We start from the raw sequence: 18,001 nt of genomic DNA, 5'->3' as shown, positions 1-18,001 counted from the left end.
GTACGAGATCACACACACTTCAACTCCTTTTTCTCATTATTATTTCATTTTTTTCTGGTCTCGCTTATCTATAGGCATCTGGGCAGTGCACGCAAAAATTCAAGAATATCGAAATAAAGTGAGGAGAGATCAAAAAGCCATCAATCGCCTTCCTTTAACATGCTCTTTTGTTATTAGTCAAAACGGCTAAAGCTTAAGTGCAAAATTATGTTTAAGGGAGTACTGCGTTTGGGCTTGCTAGGGCCTATAATCGCCAGAAATGGAGTAGGAATTAATCGTTTGAATCTGAGTCCAAGTCTTTTTAGGCAATGCACTTTTCACCAACAACTAAGGCTAAATAGTGAATTCAGGCTCTCCAAAAAGTTTCAAAACAGTGATCAAAAGAATGCAGAACTGTACAAGGAGCTATATAGGAAAAAAGAGAGAAGGAAACGGAACTGGATAATTTTTAAAAGAGTATTCTTGGGAATAAGCACATTTGCTATGGTGATGATCATTTGGCAACCATGGAACCCATATTCAAAACAAGTGAGTCGAAATTTGAGGAAGGGACTTTGGTCAGAGTCGGAGAAGGAGGGGAAAAACTACATGATGGCATTAAAATATTACCAAAAGGCCTTGGACAAAAGTAATGAGGAGCATATGGACCAGCTTGATCCAAAGTATACAGGAATAGTGCTCAAAATCGCCGAAATGTATGATAATATGGAGATGCGAGGTGAGGAAAGAGAGGTGTACAAAAAGCTATCTGAGTTTTTGCATGGGAAACTTACTAATGGGGAGGTAGAGGAGAAATGGAAAGATATATTGCTAAACCGGGATTTAGTTGTGAGGACAAGATTATTGGAGTTAGCAGAAAAGGATACAATTGTGGACGATAAGTACGAGCTTTTGGATAGTATGGCTCTTTGTGAAGAGAGAATTAAGGATAAGTGGCCTTTTTTGGCCCAGATGGGTGCTAAAAATGGAAATATTGGCTCCATTGATGGAATGGATATTATGGAAGTACTTGATCTAAATAGTTCAAGGTGGTATATAAATGCCTATATGAAACGAAGGAGGTTTGTTAAGAAGTACTGTAATGAAGAAGGAGTGAAGTTTTTTGACAACTTCTCGGCAAAGTGGCCCTATTTCATGCAGGATTTGATCCGAGCACGTGATCTTTTTGCAATGATGGAAATGACGGGAGAAGGATCTAATTTAGCTATAGAGCTTCTCAAATCAAACTTGTTATGGATGCAGTTATCGGACTATCATCCAATTTACCTTGGGACTGCAATACTCAACTTGGGATCAGCCTATTATATGAAAAGTGAAAGGCATGAATTGCGCGCTTCTCAGTTAAAGAAGCTTTTGAGGAAGGAGGAAAACGAAGACAAGAGGTTGGACCTTGAAATGCATTATAAACAGGAGGAAAAAGAGCAGATGAAGGCTTTAGAGATGAGTGGAAGCATATATGGGAAGCTTTTAGACAAGATGGGAGGAATTGAAGGTGTAAAAGCACATAAGAAGGACAGACAGTTACAGGCATGCTTAAGTATGACATTATATTCGCTAGGAGTCCTGGAAGTTCACCGGATGAACTATTTTGAGAGTCGAAGATATTTTTTGCAGGCCAAAGAGGTTGCAGCTGACAATGAATTAACGCAAATCGTTGATAAAGTGGATGCAGAGACAGAAAACATGAATGCAAGGATAAAAAAGCAGGAGATCGACGAACGAATGAGCAAGAACAACTATATTCCAGCAACAACATACCGATAATGACGTACATGTATATATATAAGAGTACAACCGAAATGAAAAGTATTGAGTTAAAAGCACGGAAGATCTGTAGGACTGCTTAGAGTACACTTAAAAAACGTTAACCGCATATCGCATTAGTGAAAAGCTCAACTATACAAACACACAAGCATACAACACCTACGTACTGGAATGATTCTTCTCAAAAAGCTTTCTTTTATAAGCCTTTACAGCCGTTAAAAAAGACTAAATTATATTAAACAGACTCCTCAAAAAAACAGTCAACGCAAACATTGAATGCATTCATGAAGAGGTCATGACCTGCCAGACTCTGATCAAGTTATCAGTGTAACCAGAGAACAAGTTCTGGCCGTCCTTAGACCAAGCCAAGGAGATACAAACAGGAGGCTTACCCTCAGCAACCTCAGGCTTCAACTCATCCTTCAAAGTTCTCTCTTGAAGGTTGAAGACCTCGATAGAAGAAGAGGTAGCAGCGCAAAGCCAGAATCTGTTTGGAGAGAAGGCCAAAGCGTTAATCTCATGGCCAGAGTTCAAAGTGTACAACAGCTTCTTTGAAGCCAAGTCCCAAAGAATGATAACACCGTCCTTACCACCGGAAGCGCAAAGGGATCCATCTGGGGAAGGTGTGATGCAGGTAACGTAACCGTTATGGCCGATGAAGTCGGCGGTCAAAGTTCCCTTAGTCAAGTCCCAAGACTAGATAGAAAATGAAGAATTTTGATGTTAGTAAAGTGACTCTTGGTTGAGCGTAATGCGACCGATACAGATAATGTTGCCATCAACATACCGGATCGGCTCATACACCGCCTTCTGTTCCTGCTATTTCCTCCTTTCAAACATGTCAAGTGCTCGGAAAACATCTCATCAGAGATCTTGGTGATAAAAAAAGTCTCATCCAGTCGTCGAAACGACCGTCCGAAGTAGCAAATATAATAGTAACATCATCTGAGATATGGATAGCTGGCAACCACAACAAAAAAGCAAAAGCAAAATGTACCAGCTAATCCTCTCCGAAGCATAGACAAACTTGAAAGAACAACAACAAAAAAGCGAATTGTAGAAAAATAAAAAGATAAACTTACCTTAACAGCCTTGTCCCAACCAGCAGAAAGAACAACAGAGTTCTTCTTTGGAGAGCATCTGACACAGGAGACCCAGTCGTTGTGACCCTCCAAAACCTCAATACATCTACCAACAACGTTCCAGACTCTCACAGTCTTATCTCTGGAAGCAGAAACAAACTGTCTAACACTTGGAGAGATGGAAACAGACAAAACATCACCGGTGTGACCAACAAATCTTGTAACACAGTCACCAGTGTCCAACTTCCACAATCTAAGAGTCTTATCCCAAGAAGATGAGATGGCATAGTTGCCATCTGGGGTCAAAGCACAGTCGGAAACTATGTGAGAGTGGCCCTTAAGAGCTCTCTTGGCGACACCGTAGTGGTCACCGTCTCTTGTAAGTTGCCAGACGATAAGAGTTTTATCTCTGGATCCAGACAAAAGCAAATCTGGGTTAGCCTGGGAGGTAGACAAGGAAGTAACCCAACCGTTATGGCCTAAAATAAAGTGGTGCGCTGTTAGTATCGTCATGTTTCTTGCTGCAATTTAAAGTCTCACAGGTACTGGTATTCATGAAAAGCTCAATTCCGCAAGGGTAATGATGCCGAAGCTCAGATAAATTACATTCTTCCCGCGCTCATTCTTATAGTTCACATTCCTCAAACATGTTGCTGACCTCTGTTTTATAGCCGATGAATCACAATCAAAAAATTACAGCAAACAAACACAAATAACGACCGTTATAGCAATACCAAATGAAAAACTGGCTTCAGGAACAAAAAAGCCAAAACTGACTCCCGATAAACATAATATTCATCTGTAATTAGCAAAACAAAAGGCATTCCATAGACATCTTGACTATCATGCATTCAGACCATCCACTTTCCCTTTTCAAAATGAGCCTAGAGATACTTTCCAACACCTCATTCCATATAATCTAACTTACCTTCCAAAGTTCCTCTCAAAACCAAAACTTCAACGTCCTTTGTTGCAGACATGATGATTCAATCTGTAATATGCAAATCCTTCTAGTATGGAGTCGAATCAAACTTGCTGTTAATTCTTTTAACTTCAACTAATCGTTAAGACACAAGTAAGTGATGGAACTATTTCACCCCAAAAAACTGTATCGGCCAGCGCTCCCAGGAAGTCTGAAAAAAAAAAAATAGGGGAAAATTTTTATGAGCACGATTTTTCAGCGTCTTTTTTTTTTTTTTTCTCTGCCTCGAAATGTTCAAATACACTGCTGATTTGGGCAAGGTTTACTGATTAAAGCTGGGAGATGAGGTAGTCGTACGCCAAAGAAATACATCATAAATAGGATATTACATCACACTTTGGAAAAGAGGATATGTGTAATTCTGTATGAGTTGATTTGAACATACACTTAAGTCCTCTTTATATGCTTTTGTTGCCTCATCATTGATTCATCCTTTAATATATGTCTTCTTGCACATCTTCTCCCCGGTGGATAATCCCTGGTAATACCGCTACACTCGGAGGCAAGCCGATTTCTGCCAAAAAAAATGCTACGGCTACCTGGACGAGATTAATCGCGACCTTTAAAATAAGGCATTCTGAGGTGTATGGGTGGCATTTTTTAAGATAGGGCAAAATACCCTTACATGAATCACGTGACAAAACAAAAATATCGAAATGCTGATCTGCTTACATAATCAGATGGCCGGAACAGATTCATCAATTGAACATGATACGCTAAACCTAGGTAAACATATCTGGATTGGCATTTGACAGGGGAGGCCATTTCGATACTTACGACTAGGAAATTGTGTCTTATTTGTATTTTCACGATGTCAGAACAGAAATCGTATGTTCAGGAAAGATTGGAATCACTCCATGAAATTGACACCCGAATAGTGTCATTTCTAGGAAATATGTCCAAAGCTATATCAGCATTACAATTGGCCAAGCAGACAGGCGAAAAGGATCAAATTGAATTGTTTGAAAAGAATACTGGGAAGTGCTATGAAGATTTGAGTTATACTGCAACACATTTCAGGCGGGAGATCAAGTTTTTATCGGATGCGATGAAAAATAATGGGAGAAATGATGGCTTTATTATGCTACCAGCACAGATTGATAAGAAGGCCTCATGGGTGAATGGATCAAAAATCAAGGAAGAACTAAATGAGCTCAATAAGTTGGTTGGGGTGGAAAGCACAAGTGAAAAGGATGGAAATGATGAAACGAAAGAAAAGGATGAGAAGTTACTGGATAATATAGTTAAAAGTGAAACTATAGGTGAGGAGCATAAAGCAATTGACAGCACACAAGTAAAGGTGGAGAAAGAGAAAGATCAGAATGAGATTGGGCAGGAAACGCAAAACGTGGAGGCATATGGATATGGTGATACTGAAATGCAACCAAATGTGAAGAAAGAGCATGAAGATGTTGAGATGTCAGACATTTAACCAAGTGGAAGTGAGAAAAAAGACACAATTAAACTGCAAACTTGAAGTAAGGTAACTGTCGAGGGACAGTTTGAAAACGCTGAAAACTACAAAGATGCTAACCGAACTACAACCGGCAAAAAAACAGCGAACAAGTAAAAATTGAAGGAAAAAAGCAGAATGAAGTTAAAGGCTAATTCTATAGACTTTACATATAGCCAGTCTATAGTGAGCGACCAATCATAACACCGATGGTCAATATTATGATATATGGGAAAACATCCCAGAACGTTAGGTTTGGCATCGGTGGAATCTGTGCAAGTCTTAAAGACAAGTTAATCTTTGAAAAAGCATATGGAGGATACCGAAGCTTAATAAGAGACTCTGCCCAATAAGGCTGCTCCATGACCACTCTTTCGTGTGTAAACGTCTTAATAGAGTATTTACCATGGTAATTTCCGCATCCAGATGAACCAACACCACCAAACGGAGTAGCGTAGCAACCAGCATGCATCAAAGTTTCATTTATGCAGAGGCCGCCGGAGTTTATTGTCCGGATAATTTCACGCTCAGCATTAGAATCGCTGAAAATGTACAAGGCCAACGGTGTTTGGAGTCCGGGCGTTGTTCTTATAGTGTTCACCACTTTGAAGAGGTTCGAGTAACGGACAATAGGAAGAATTGGTCCGAAAAGCTCTTCCTTCATAAGTGCATCCGTCAAATCAACACCATCCACAACGGTAGGCTCAATAAATCTGGTTGAAGGATCAGCTTTTCCACCAAGAATGATGCCCCCGCTTGTGTGGGCAAGGTATCCGGTAAGCCTCTCGAAGGATCTATCATCAACTACATGCGTGAAATCTGTATCTGGAGACACCACAGGGAATAACTCCTTGTAGATCTTCTTGATTGCCACAATTGCCTCATTGTAAACCTTGTCCTCAACAAGAAGGTAGTCCGGAGCTACGCAAGTCTGTCCCGCATTGGCAAATTTACCCCACAAAATCCTCCTGATGGCTTTTTCCATGTTGTTGCACTTGGAAGTGAGGAAAGTTGGCGATTTTCCGCCCAACTCGAGAACTACAGGTGTCAAATGCTTAGCGGCCTTCTCTAGCACAATCCTGCCGGTACGACCAGACCCGGTAAACACGATTTTGTCGAAATGCTGATCCATAAGTGCACTTGACTCAGGAATTCCTCCATTGAACACAGCCAATCTTCTTGGGCAGAGACCGGTTTGTAAAAGGGTCTTGGTGAGCTGCACACAGAACCTTGGGCATTTATCATATGGAAGCTTGAGTGCAACACTGTTTCCGGCTGCCAATGCACCAATCACAGGACTCATACTGAGGATCAACGGATAGTTGAATGGAGTCACGATAAGAATTATGCCTAGCGGTATTTTTTCAACATTTGCCTTCACAGTTGAAAATAAAGCTCCTTTTTCATCAACTTTATCCTCTTTAAGCAATGATCCAAGATGGCGCGAGAGATAATCAATTTCCCCTATTACACATTCGTACTCCAAAACAAACGTCTCCTGCACTGATCGGTGGAAATCCTGATAGAGTGCTTTGGCTAGTGCTTCTCTGTCATCAACAAGAGCTTTTCTGATTGAATGGAGATCCTTACGCAAGTCTGACTGCCGGCGAATTGGCACTTTGAGAAATGAGTCTCTGAGATCATCAATGATGGAAGGTATTTCTTTTAGTGGGGGGTTGATGTTATCCAATGTGGCCATTTTCGTAGTATTCGCAGTGAATTGTGTTTGTTGTAATGCTGAATTGATGTGATGTCCGCCAATTATAAACACGATAATTCAATTCCAATTTATGCAAAAGCGGAACGGATTGAAACCTCGCTTATGGGAAATATTGGTTGAAACTTATGGCGAGGAATGCGGGGGAGTGAGTGTGATTTTATATTCGAAAAAAGATTAATAGGTGAATCAGCAAGTAAAATTAGGAAGTTAAAATAACGCGGGAATAGTGGTAAGCTCGGTAAAAAAAAAGATTTCCGGATAAAGGTAGACAGTGGTAAAAATATGAATGACAGGCATCGATCATACCCATTAGCGCCATAATATTTTAAATGCGAAATGCAGGATTAAATTTGGTCCCGAATCTTTTAAAAAACAGGGAACTAAGGTAAAATGAATTATTGCTTAATGCTTAACTACCAAAACACTACAACAAAAAAGCTACCTGAAAAACGCGTTAGAATGGATATAAATATCAGCGGTACCCATCACCATAAAGAATCAATATAAAAAGAACAAAGGAAATAAACAAATGATCCAGAAAGGATTCATTTTGTGGCTTTTTCCTGAACCATCTGCTCTTTCTGGCTCACTTTGATGTAATCGTGAGAAGCAGAAGTCATTCTTTTGACAAAAACGACAACTCCATAGGCTAAAACAGCAACAAATAATGCAGTCACTGTGAGCCATATGGCTATCTGAGCTGAATCACTGACACCGTGCTTCTTTGGAAGTGGCGTGTCTAGTTTCTGAAGATCGTTCTTCAAGAAGATCGAATAAGCTTCACCCGATCCATCGTCATGATCACCCTTTCCAATAAGCTTAACAGCCAAAATACGGCCTGGAACCAACACCGAGTTTTCCACGGCAGCAGGCATGTGACAATGACGCCTGCCAGCCCGTGCCTTCACCTTCTCTCCACCTTCGTAATACTCGATTCTGCTCATCTCTTTCACAGGACGGGCAACTATAGCCTCCTCTTTTTCATCATCAACCTGTAAATCAAACTCCTGATCCATTTCATCCATCAAGGACTCATTCACACTCGTCATGTCAGATAGAGAGGCTGGCTCGAGTGCAAATATATCTTCCTTAACCTTCACCTTCACCAAGTTTCCATCCTTGTCAAACTGTTTTAACCTAAGCTGTAGACTGGCAACTTGATAGCGTTCTTGTCCTTCTCTCATCATTCCTTCACATCCATATCTCTCCGGTGCCTTCACTTTGTATGTCCGTAACGTTCCCGAAAAGTCTCCATTTTCAAACTCGTCCGAACTTATTGGTTTTTGATTCTCGTACTCATCTATGAATTTCGGGATTGATCCGGGAGCTGCAAGCACACAGCTGACTACACTAAGCAAGGTCAAAGCTTTGGTGAAAAGCATTTCTGGAGAATTGTGAGACGCCTCTAAATTTCAGCAATTATTAAAAATGGGTTGCAGGGGAGGAAAGGAAACAGAAATATTTTAGAAAGAATAAATGTGGGAAAATGCAACTATTTATGATGAGCTAATTAATTCCCGAAACGATCCTTCAATTTCCGAACAATAATATGCTTAAATTTGTAGTTCTTTAAGATATTGGATTAGTGGGCTTGTTCGGGGATTGCGAAATTGTGCGAAAAAAAAAAAAAAAATGCTGATCGAAAAGATAGCGCGAGGACTTTTGGACCGATAACTACAGGTACTGAGGTACTGGATATAATAAACTTAATCATTTTCTTATTATTATTAATCTATGTAGTAAGCGAAAAAATAATCCAACCCATAGGTTAGATCAAAACTCATGTAACGGATACCCACACCTGCTTCTTATCAAAATATCATTAAATCTATTATTACCCATGCTATAAAATGAAATAACATATATGAAACTTAAAGAAGCTCTTGTGAATAGATGAACATTAGAAGTTTACAAAATGACAGCAGAATGCAAAGCAATCAGACGAGATTGAAATCGTCAAGCTTATTCTTGTATTTGAGGACATTCCGCTTGATCTTGCTATTGTCAACCCAAGTCAAATAGTCTTCCATATTCCGTGTTACAAGAAATGCAGCATCTGTTATAACATCTGGACCAACTCTAACATGTCCTTGTTCAACAAATTTCACTGCATCAGACACATTCTGTGCCATTTTCAACCGGCACATCACAACAGCTATTCTTCTTCTGCAAAACGCGCTTACCGTGACCTTGTTTTCGAGATCAGAAATCTTTGAAGTAGTTGGCAAAACACCCATCCTATAGAGTTTGTCCAATAAAAGCTGTTCGTGCTTTATCCGGTATGGATCCTGAGGCGAGAGCAATGCGAGCTTTCTCGCAAGTTTGCGGACCTGCCCACATAGTTTATTGTATCTGTGATATTCTTCTCTATTCTGCAAATGGTATGTGCTCATAACCGCAGCATCTCTGTGTCCTTGGTCCTGCTTCCATTCTAGGAAGTTCACTTTCTTTAAGAGCTTCTGCTCATGGAATTTAAGTTTTCTTGGCATTTTGCTGTTTATATGGATGAGGGGTTAATATTATCGTAGAATTAAAGTGCTTGATGGTTTCATGTAGTGTGATAACGATGTAGAGTGAAAATTTATTTGGATAACACAAAAAAGGATGAAAAAATAAAATAATTTAGAGCTCTGCACATCCCTACACACTTTTAGTCTTGATGCTGGTTAATTTTCCTTCTGGGCTTCATGTGCTTTTTTTTTTAAGATAGAGCCTTTACAGGCTGCATTTCCATTATGCAGGGACAGTTAAAAATACCTGTGCTCAAAAATAGTGCCACTTACATTTTTCAAAGTTTATATCACTGAGAAGAACATGCTTGTGAACAGGGTAATTTTCAGATCTCAGATACAGGCTTTCCGCTCGTTTTCTACTACTGCTATAGTAAAATCACATATTGGATCGAGTCCAGTTTTTATTTCAAATGATGTTCAACTGCAGGAGGACACGATGTTGATTCCACGTGTGATTCCAAAGGGTGCAAAATCAATAAAATTGAGTAGGCTGTTGACCGTTAAAGGGCCAAAAGGAGCGGTGAACTTAGAATTGCCCGATTTTGTTACAATTGACAGGAAGGACACTAAAATTAACGTGAATGTGGCCAATCCAGGCAGTAAACTACAAAAGTCACTCTGGGGAACATCCAGATCACTTGTTAACAATGCTGTTGTTGGAGTAACCGAGGGACACATGAGTGTTTTGAGATTTAAAGGTACTGGATATAGGGTCCTGGTCAAAAAAGAAGATGATGGGAAAGAATGGGTCAAGATGAAGATCGGTAAGTGTGATATGCAAGGATTACCTATTCCCCGAGGCATAAAGTGTTCAACACCAACATCAACATTATTGGTTTTGGAAGGATGCAATAAACAAAGCTTAAACCAGTTTGCGGGCAGATTAAGAAACATGCATCCTCCCGAACCATACAAGGGTAAGGGAATATACATGAATGGTGAGACTATTAAGCTAAAAGCCCGGAAAGTGAAATGAATAAAAAAAAGACTTTGCCGCTTGTACATAAAGAAGCCTTATACTATATTTATCGTTTTAGAGTTGTTTGAGATCTGCGAATGTACGGATGTAGCATACGTAGATGAGTACGTAGATGAGTGAATCCCATCGAGTGGCGGAAGATGCGGTAATATTAAATGAGAACTATGTGAAATGACCATTTAGAGATCTAAAGAAATAATTGTGGTGGATAAATAGAGAAATTACAAAGATACATGAAATAAAATTATACAGTTGGGGATGTCGTAATACCATAATAATGTAGGTGGGGGAAATTTGAAGATAGGGAAAAAAAGACAGTGAGGTGGAGTTAGGATTAAGCGCCGAGAGAGAATAACCATAGTTCGAGCAAGAAAAGTTAAGAGGAGTAAAACAAGCAAAAGTTTAATACTCAGAATGGCAAATATTACTGAAAGCAGGGCCAAGGTGTTGGGATTAAGAGTCTCAGTTCATCGAAAGAAAGCATTTTGCAAATATCGAGGATACATACACAAGGGCCTACCGAAGTATGTAGATGCATGAAAGCATGCTTAAATCAGGTAGGTACGCTCTCTATACGGCAGAAAAATATGTTTAATATTTCCTGGATTTGGCGCCGCGACTAAACGGGGAGAAGGTAAGTCACTTTTTTACTTTTATTTTTCTTGGTTTTCTTTTTTTTTGCTATTGATGTGCTCGCATCTTTTACTTCTATCTATTTTTTTTTTTTGTCAAGTTTTGTGCGCTTCTGGGTAACAACACAATATTTTTGTTCATTCCAACCATCCGCTCTCTTCTTCTTAACTATATTAATTTGAGTCTTGATATTGACATTTTTTTTTATTTAAGTGAGATCAAAGATCACTACATCTCTTTGATATCTTTGGCATATAAGACTGTACTCAGAGCTAAGGTTTGACATTAGGGTTCTGACGGATAAGTCTTTTCAAAACTTCTTTGTTAGTTGACGCTACTTTGCCAATCTATCGTTTCACTCACTGCCGGCACCAACATGGATTTAAGGGTCGGAAGAAAATACAGAATAGGCCGAAAGATCGGATCAGGGTCTTTCGGTGATATATACCTCGGAACAAACATTATTTCAGGAGAAGAAGTGGCAATAAAGTTGGAGAACATAAGGGCTAAGCACCCGCAGTTAGAATATGAGGCTAAAGTTTATAAGGCACTTTGTGGAGGAGTGGGCATTCCGTTTGTCCGCTGGTTTGGCACCGAGTGTGACTACAATGCTATGGTGATCGATCTCCTTGGACCTTCGTTGGAGGATCTTTTTAGTTACTGCAACAGGAAGTTTTCGTACAAGACGGTTCTACTTTTGGCAGATCAGCTACTTTGCCGAATAGAGTTCATACATGCACGTTCATTTATTCACCGAGATATCAAACCCGACAATTTCCTCATGGGAATTGGCAAAAAGGGGTCTCAGGTGAATGTTATTGACTTTGGCTTGGCAAAAAAGTACAGAGACCCACGTACTTACGTGCACATCCCATACAGGGAAAACAAGAACTTGACCGGAACGGCAAGATACGCTTCAATAAATACCCACTTGGGAATAGAGCAGTCTAGGCGTGATGATCTCGAGTCTCTTGGATATGTGCTCATATATTTCTGCCGGGGATCTTTGCCTTGGCAGGGTCTCAAGGCTGCAACCAAGCGGCAGAAATACGACAGGATCCTGGAGAAGAAGATGTCGATTCCAGCGGAGGTTCTTGCCCATGGCTTGCCGATCGAATTTACGCAGTATCTAAATTATGTGAGATCTTTGAGATTCGAGGATAAGCCTGACTACATGTATCTTCGCCGTTTGTTCAGGGACTTGTTTGTCAAGGAGCATTATGTGTACGACTACATTTTTGACTGGACCGTGTTCAAGTACAAGCTTCATCAGCAGCAACAGCAGCAACAACAGCAGCAACAACAGCAGCAGAAAGTGATACAGGGCAAGAATACTGCTGCTGAGAACGGAAAAGCCGACGAGAAGAAGAAAGTGTTGACTCATCAAAAGGTCCAACCGACCCAGCAGCAGTATTATCAGGATGCAAACAAGCCGGGGGCTCCAGTTAAGCCCCTTTTGCAGCAAACACAGAACCAGGCAGTTGCCGTTCCAGATCCAGCAGACATGGCTATTCCTGCATACAGAGTGCAAAGATACCAAGTTGCTCACCCGAATAATCAGCAGACCCAACCCCAGACCCAGCAGCAGCAGCAGCAGATGTACTATCAGCAGCAAAGCAAGCCGGTTGCAGCTCAACAAGTACAGGCAAGTGGTCATCAAGGCCAAACAGTGGCAGACCAGAGTGGTGCTCAGCAAAGCCAGCAAGCGAGTGTGAATCCAGCTTGGCTTTGAGGTCAGATAGTACGAAATGCTGCCTCGGGCTGCATTTATTCGTGTAAGCGAACTTTTAACTACTTGATGTAAAAGAATGGAATAATTGCGCTGGATACAAATACAGAAAGCTTGCGGAAGGTGTCATGTCCAGCATGCAGCATTAAACATGCTGGCTTTTACCACAATTAGGCGTGGGTTATGATGATTTATTTTACTGTGACGTCATCAGCAGATGAGTGCGTACCCGCAACTTGGGATTAACTGGAGAGCCTGGATATTCATTGCCAGTATTATTGATAGGTCCCTGGATGGACGGCAGTTGCATTTTTAGGCATGGGTCGGCTTTTCTGATCAAATAGATCAGCTTAGATAAAGGTTGACATGGTTTTCTGGGAGCTGGTGATCATGGAAGAACCTTTTTTCTTCTACTTCTTCTTCTCTTCTCTTTCTTTTCTTTTCTGCTTCATCCGTTTTCCCACCCTGATTGGCTCATACTGATGACTAACAGATGTCCTTGGTCGTCTGGACTCGAAGTGCTTTTTCTTTGCATAAATAAAAAACACGTACCTGTATCGGGTTAATTTTCTAAACTGCAGGCCGTATGCTTGTTTAATTTAAGTTTTTTCCGCGGTATAACGGTGTAGCCATGTAGCAAATGCAGGTGAATAATTAGTGATAAAAAAATAAGGGAGGGGAAAAAATACAGATCTCAACGTTTTTAGTATTAGTCAGAAATTTATCCACTGCTTTATTTTAAGGTAACTTTGCTTCTTCAAGCATGTCTGTCACCTTGAGCCATTAGACAATCAAACTATTCAAGTATCGAGTAAATTTCCCAAATGGCTGTTTTCTTTGGGGCGAGATCATCGCTGAACAGATTCTCCTTCTTGAGATCCAATGTGGCATTTATCAGATCTGTAGTTGCGTTCCCTAATACAAGACTCATCTTCTATCGGAAATCACAGACGGATGGATCTTTGCAGGTCTATGCATCAAAGAAGAGCTCTAATCCAAGGATTGTGTACTTGCCACTTGATTACAATGAACAGATTAAAGCATTGCTCGGTAGATGGGCGATGATAAACGAGGAAGCTACCAAATCCAGTATTAATATCAGACGGAGGCTAAACTTCACGTGCGTGTTTCTCGGAATGGATGAAAATCCAGGAACAAAGGATTCCGTTTTCCCAGAAGAACATGAAAGTCGGCATCTGGCAAGGCTGACATTTGAAAAGCATTCGGGTATTCCAGTTCTTGCGGTTGATATTTCTGGTAATGCCGAATTTCAAGATCTCCTCGATAAGATTATCGATGATGCCGAATTCACCTCCAGCATAACAGATATCTTGAATCTCTCTCCAATTGATGCTGCCGTGTTTTCTTATGCGAAAATGTACCTTGATTGGTTGTTGAAGAACCAGTTTTGCCCTGGATGTGGAAGTTCCGTCTCTCCAATATGGGCAGGCACTAAACTTCAATGCACAAATGAGGAGAAAGAGGTTGGCAAAGATGGTGAGTCCGTTTTCAAATGTCCAGTGAGGAGGACCAGAGTGAATAATGTATGCTTCCCGAGAATAGATCCAGTCATTATCATTGCACTTCGGAACAGCAAGGGTGACAAAATTTTGTTGGGACACAATGCTAGAAGAAAGCAGCTTGATAAAAGATTCTTCTCGTGTTTTTCCGGGTTCATGGAGCTTGGTGAAACAATTAGAAGCACAGTTATTAGAGAAGTGTGGGAAGAAACAGGCCTTAAGCTCAAGAACAACATAAAAATAATCAAGAGTCAGCCATGGCCGTTTCCGGCAAATCTCATGATTGGATGTATTGGAACAACCGAAGAAGGATCGGAAAATAACATTACAACGCATTTGGACTGCGAGTTGGATCATCTAGAATGGTTCGATGCCAATTATATCGCAGACATTGTCTATGGCCGGCCTACTGATGGGAGAATCAAGCTTCCTCAAAAGGGAAGTGTTGCTTTTGAGCTAATCAAGATGGTGACGGATGATTGTATCAGCACCAAACTTTAAGCAGAAACAAATCGAGCAAATAACAAATACAGTATGTATATTAACACAAGTACACTAATATAAATCCAGCGACATACGTAAAGTAATTCAAGTATTGTACTTGAATAAAAGATCACATGAATCCAGCGTATTGTCCTTTTAGTAGTGGTAGCGCGCATTAAGCTTCATTGAAAATGATAAAATTTCTAGGTAGAACCTTTCGACTCATGATGAAACTCACCTCCGGGATATATCAATAAGGCAGATCTCGTGTATGAACTTCTCTTATGACTGCCAGCAGAAATTCTGGCCACTCGAAGATAGAGATTGATATCCTGATCCGAGCCTCTCGTTTCAGATAGTGATGCGTTAAGTAATTCCCCGAATTGTTTATTCGTGTCGCTTAGGTTTTCCAAATTCACACTTAAGTCAGGTCCATGGTATACTTCAATATCGTTGACCAAAAGTGAAAACCAATCATCCTCTCCTCTTGGTTTCGCCGACTTGCCATTTCCCGTCTTTTCGTAAAGCTGATTTTCCTCAGTAAGAGGAGAATACCACGTAATACTAGAATTGGACGCTGTGTATCCCAAAAAGGAAGGAGGAGCCATTCTACCGGCACTGTCACCTCTAAGTAATGATAAATTAGTTTCTTCAATTGAGGAAAATCCCCATCTTGTCACACCATTCACAGCCAAACCAAGTAGTAAACCTTGAAAGATAAAAGCGGTAATCCCTTTTGTCCTAGTCCCAGGAATAAGAATGAGCCCTATTACGTAATGATGGAGACGAAACTCCAAGCCGGGAATTCTGCTGAGGTAGGATATTATAATTATGAGCAATGCATATCCGCAGATGCAGCCTCCAATTCTTCCTGCTTTCCAAAGTTGGAAAGCCTGGATTATGACACAAGTAATGGTGATAACAAGCAAAATAATGCACACTGTCATTGAGCCGGGCATTTCTCTAATATCGCTCGGTGTAAGCCGGTCCAAAGGAAGCCTGTCAAAGGTAACATTGTTTAACATTCCAACGCAGAAAAGTGGATACCAAATAAAGGCTTTACACACCTGAGAAGTGGGTTCAGTTAATGTGATATTGCAAGCACCTTTCCACACTGCAAAAAGCATAAAACATAGCGGGAGAAAACGGCGGAATCCAAGAGACAATAGTTCTGGAATCGAGTCCAATCTTGCCGGATCGACCAATAAAGGGGGGTCGAAGCTCAATAGTACTGTCCAGAAGTGAGAGATGCAGACCATCCAGAATCCAGTAAGACCATCCAAAGAGTATATGGCCAAAAAACCAAAGACGATGTTTATAGACTCTGCCAAAATCCTAGGATCCTTGCACCGAATACAGGTACCTGGATGCTTGACAAAGCGAAACGATTCCGGGAAAAAGCTATCAAAGCCAATTGACTCTGGCATTGTGTTTCTCCCACTGGTAGAGTTAAAGTAATATTGCGGACCGGTAAATTCTAAAAACGCACAACCACCCATTTCCGGAGAAATGAGACCGGCATGAATTGCCGCGGCACATGGAAACGAGTCGGCTCTGTACGGCAATGTTAAATAATGTGGGTCCTTCTCGACTTTCCCACCACCGATGTAGTAACTGCGATATTTTACTGTTTGGTTTCCAACAGGTAAAGAAGCAAAAGTCCGCGATGAGTAGTCGCAAAAGGCAGGGCATCTAATAGCGATCGGAGATTTGCTTAAAGGGCCTGTGTCACGTGACCCGCATTTTTTGGCGTTAAGTCCGCAGGCATCGTTTTCACCCCTCCAGAATAAACTTTCGTGCCCGCACGATAGAGTAATTATTTTTTCAGACTGTCCCGATTCCGAATCTTTGTAAAAAGGTGGTGCAGATAAATATGGAAACAAAATTGATCGGAGAGTCAAAACCCATGCCAAACTGAAGCATACTATGATAAGTATTTTGAGTTTGTTCGGGAGTAAAAAAGATAATTTCCGTGGGAACTCCTCAAGAGCCCGAAAAATGTTATTGCCGAACGAAGGCGGGCTATCCGATGGCTTTTCTGACCCCTTATATACAGAAAGAATGGCATCAAGTAGTTTACGAAAGACTGACTTTGGCCGATTGACCTTTGAAGATTCAAATGAATAACTTCGCTCGCTCAAACTGGTACCGGAGCTCCCAGAACTCGAAACATCCGATTTGCCCTTATCAGCAATATCGCTGATTAGACGCATCTCAATGTCATCGGACTTGGGAACCATTTTGGCAATTTGCAATTTCCTGTAATGCAGTGTCAGTTTGGTTATTGATCACCAATCTTTACGGATGGGTGCTATATGTTGTTAAAAAATCCTAAACTTTTTTTTCTTTTCCTGAAGTCTTCTGACACTTATTTCACTCAACGACTCGCTTATCTATAGCAATTAAAATTAATTTCATCCGTCAAACGCTAGACAAGGCTGTAAATAAGGAGGAAAAGGCATATGATCTTCGAAATAAAGGAGCACAAGCTGGGTGCAAAAGGAATGATTAAACGAAAAATGGAAAAGTTGTGAAAAAGCTAGGAAACCCAAGTATTATTAATTAAACTACTGGGTCTGCCGAAAGCTTCCGGAGATAAAGTTATAGAAAAAGGGGATCTTCGGATTCGGAACCTCAGATATGTTTTTTACCCTAGTTTTTATTTTGCCATTGTTGCTTCTTTTAGTGCCAGCGTCGCGTCTATAAAAGTCTGTAAAGGGGCAGTTCTTCATTTTCTTGCCTGTCCCCCTTCCCCACCAATTTTTAATTTTTAATTTTTTCGTTTCTGTGTGCTTTTTTTTTTGTCAAACATCTTTTTTCCACTTTGTTTTTCCGTGGTGAAAATTTAAGCGATGCAAAATTTGAAAATTTTCATTCCCTCTAATTTTCACTGTCAATAGCAGAGGACGGAAGTTTCATACATTACTTAGCTGCGGTGTTTGGCTATATACAACCAGTAATAAGGTGCAAATAGCCAATATTGCGAACTCCATAAAAAAAGGCCACGGGTTTGTCTGAAAAGACTTTAATTGTAGGCATGTGATACGTACAAATTTTATAGGCGCTACACCATGATTTATATATAAACAGCCCCAATTTTGCAACGTACGATTTTGATTCTTCTAAACAAAATTACTCATTAC

The 18,001-nt window shown here is 40.5% G+C and overlaps 10 protein-coding genes across 10 annotated transcripts; 5 read left to right on the top strand and 5 right to left on the bottom strand.

Annotated features, from left to right (window-relative positions):
- Nucleotides 1-207: 207 nt before the first annotated feature.
- BRETT_004024 (uncharacterized protein) lies at nucleotides 208-1,764 on the top strand (the record flags this gene model as incomplete). The annotated part of the gene is made up of 1 exon (XM_041282523.1): nucleotides 208-1,764. The coding sequence occupies one exon, from the start codon at nucleotides 208-210 to the stop codon at nucleotides 1,762-1,764; it is 1,557 nt and encodes a 518-aa protein (XP_041136362.1).
- Nucleotides 1,765-2,046: 282 nt separating this feature from the next.
- ASC1 (G-protein beta subunit and guanine dissociation inhibitor for Gpa2p) lies at nucleotides 2,047-3,826 on the bottom strand (the record flags this gene model as incomplete). Its single annotated transcript, XM_041282522.1, has 3 exons — nucleotides 2,047-2,460; nucleotides 2,847-3,325; nucleotides 3,775-3,826. The coding sequence occupies 3 exons, from the start codon at nucleotides 3,824-3,826 to the stop codon at nucleotides 2,047-2,049; spliced, it is 945 nt and encodes a 314-aa protein (XP_041136361.1).
- Nucleotides 3,827-4,639: 813 nt separating this feature from the next.
- On the top strand, nucleotides 4,640-5,260 carry BRETT_004022 (uncharacterized protein; the record flags this gene model as incomplete). Its single annotated transcript, XM_041282521.1, has 1 exon — nucleotides 4,640-5,260. One exon carries the CDS (start codon nucleotides 4,640-4,642, stop codon nucleotides 5,258-5,260), a length of 621 nt encoding a protein of 206 aa, XP_041136360.1.
- Nucleotides 5,261-5,462: 202 nt separating this feature from the next.
- BRETT_004021 (uncharacterized protein) lies at nucleotides 5,463-6,980 on the bottom strand (the record flags this gene model as incomplete). Its single annotated transcript, XM_041282520.1, has 1 exon — nucleotides 5,463-6,980. The coding sequence occupies one exon, from the start codon at nucleotides 6,978-6,980 to the stop codon at nucleotides 5,463-5,465; it is 1,518 nt and encodes a 505-aa protein (XP_041136359.1).
- Nucleotides 6,981-7,546: 566 nt separating this feature from the next.
- On the bottom strand, nucleotides 7,547-8,383 carry BRETT_004020 (uncharacterized protein; the record flags this gene model as incomplete). The annotated part of the gene is made up of 1 exon (XM_041282519.1): nucleotides 7,547-8,383. The coding sequence occupies one exon, from the start codon at nucleotides 8,381-8,383 to the stop codon at nucleotides 7,547-7,549; it is 837 nt and encodes a 278-aa protein (XP_041136358.1).
- A 555-nt stretch (nucleotides 8,384-8,938) lies between these two features.
- Nucleotides 8,939-9,490, bottom strand: IMP3 (Small subunit (SSU) processome component; the record flags this gene model as incomplete). Its single annotated transcript, XM_041282518.1, has 1 exon — nucleotides 8,939-9,490. The coding sequence occupies one exon, from the start codon at nucleotides 9,488-9,490 to the stop codon at nucleotides 8,939-8,941; it is 552 nt and encodes a 183-aa protein (XP_041136357.1).
- A 325-nt stretch (nucleotides 9,491-9,815) lies between these two features.
- On the top strand, nucleotides 9,816-10,490 carry BRETT_004018 (uncharacterized protein; the record flags this gene model as incomplete). Its single annotated transcript, XM_041282517.1, has 1 exon — nucleotides 9,816-10,490. One exon carries the CDS (start codon nucleotides 9,816-9,818, stop codon nucleotides 10,488-10,490), a length of 675 nt encoding a protein of 224 aa, XP_041136356.1.
- A 1,012-nt stretch (nucleotides 10,491-11,502) lies between these two features.
- Nucleotides 11,503-12,858, top strand: HHP1 (casein kinase I; the record flags this gene model as incomplete). Its single annotated transcript, XM_041282516.1, has 1 exon — nucleotides 11,503-12,858. The coding sequence occupies one exon, from the start codon at nucleotides 11,503-11,505 to the stop codon at nucleotides 12,856-12,858; it is 1,356 nt and encodes a 451-aa protein (XP_041136355.1).
- Nucleotides 12,859-13,679: 821 nt separating this feature from the next.
- On the top strand, nucleotides 13,680-14,876 carry BRETT_004016 (uncharacterized protein; the record flags this gene model as incomplete). The annotated part of the gene is made up of 1 exon (XM_041282515.1): nucleotides 13,680-14,876. The coding sequence occupies one exon, from the start codon at nucleotides 13,680-13,682 to the stop codon at nucleotides 14,874-14,876; it is 1,197 nt and encodes a 398-aa protein (XP_041136354.1).
- Nucleotides 14,877-15,061: 185 nt separating this feature from the next.
- On the bottom strand, nucleotides 15,062-17,098 carry BRETT_004015 (uncharacterized protein; the record flags this gene model as incomplete). The annotated part of the gene is made up of 1 exon (XM_041282514.1): nucleotides 15,062-17,098. One exon carries the CDS (start codon nucleotides 17,096-17,098, stop codon nucleotides 15,062-15,064), a length of 2,037 nt encoding a protein of 678 aa, XP_041136353.1.
- Between the last annotated feature and the right edge of the window lie 903 nt (nucleotides 17,099-18,001).

The sequence above is a fragment of the Brettanomyces bruxellensis genome, chromosome 6 (genome assembly GCF_011074885.1).
Source record: "Brettanomyces bruxellensis chromosome 6, complete sequence".
NCBI classification, from domain to species: Eukaryota; Fungi; Ascomycota; class Pichiomycetes; order Pichiales; family Pichiaceae; genus Brettanomyces; species Brettanomyces bruxellensis.
This window is presented reverse-complemented; position numbering and strand designations above follow the sequence as displayed.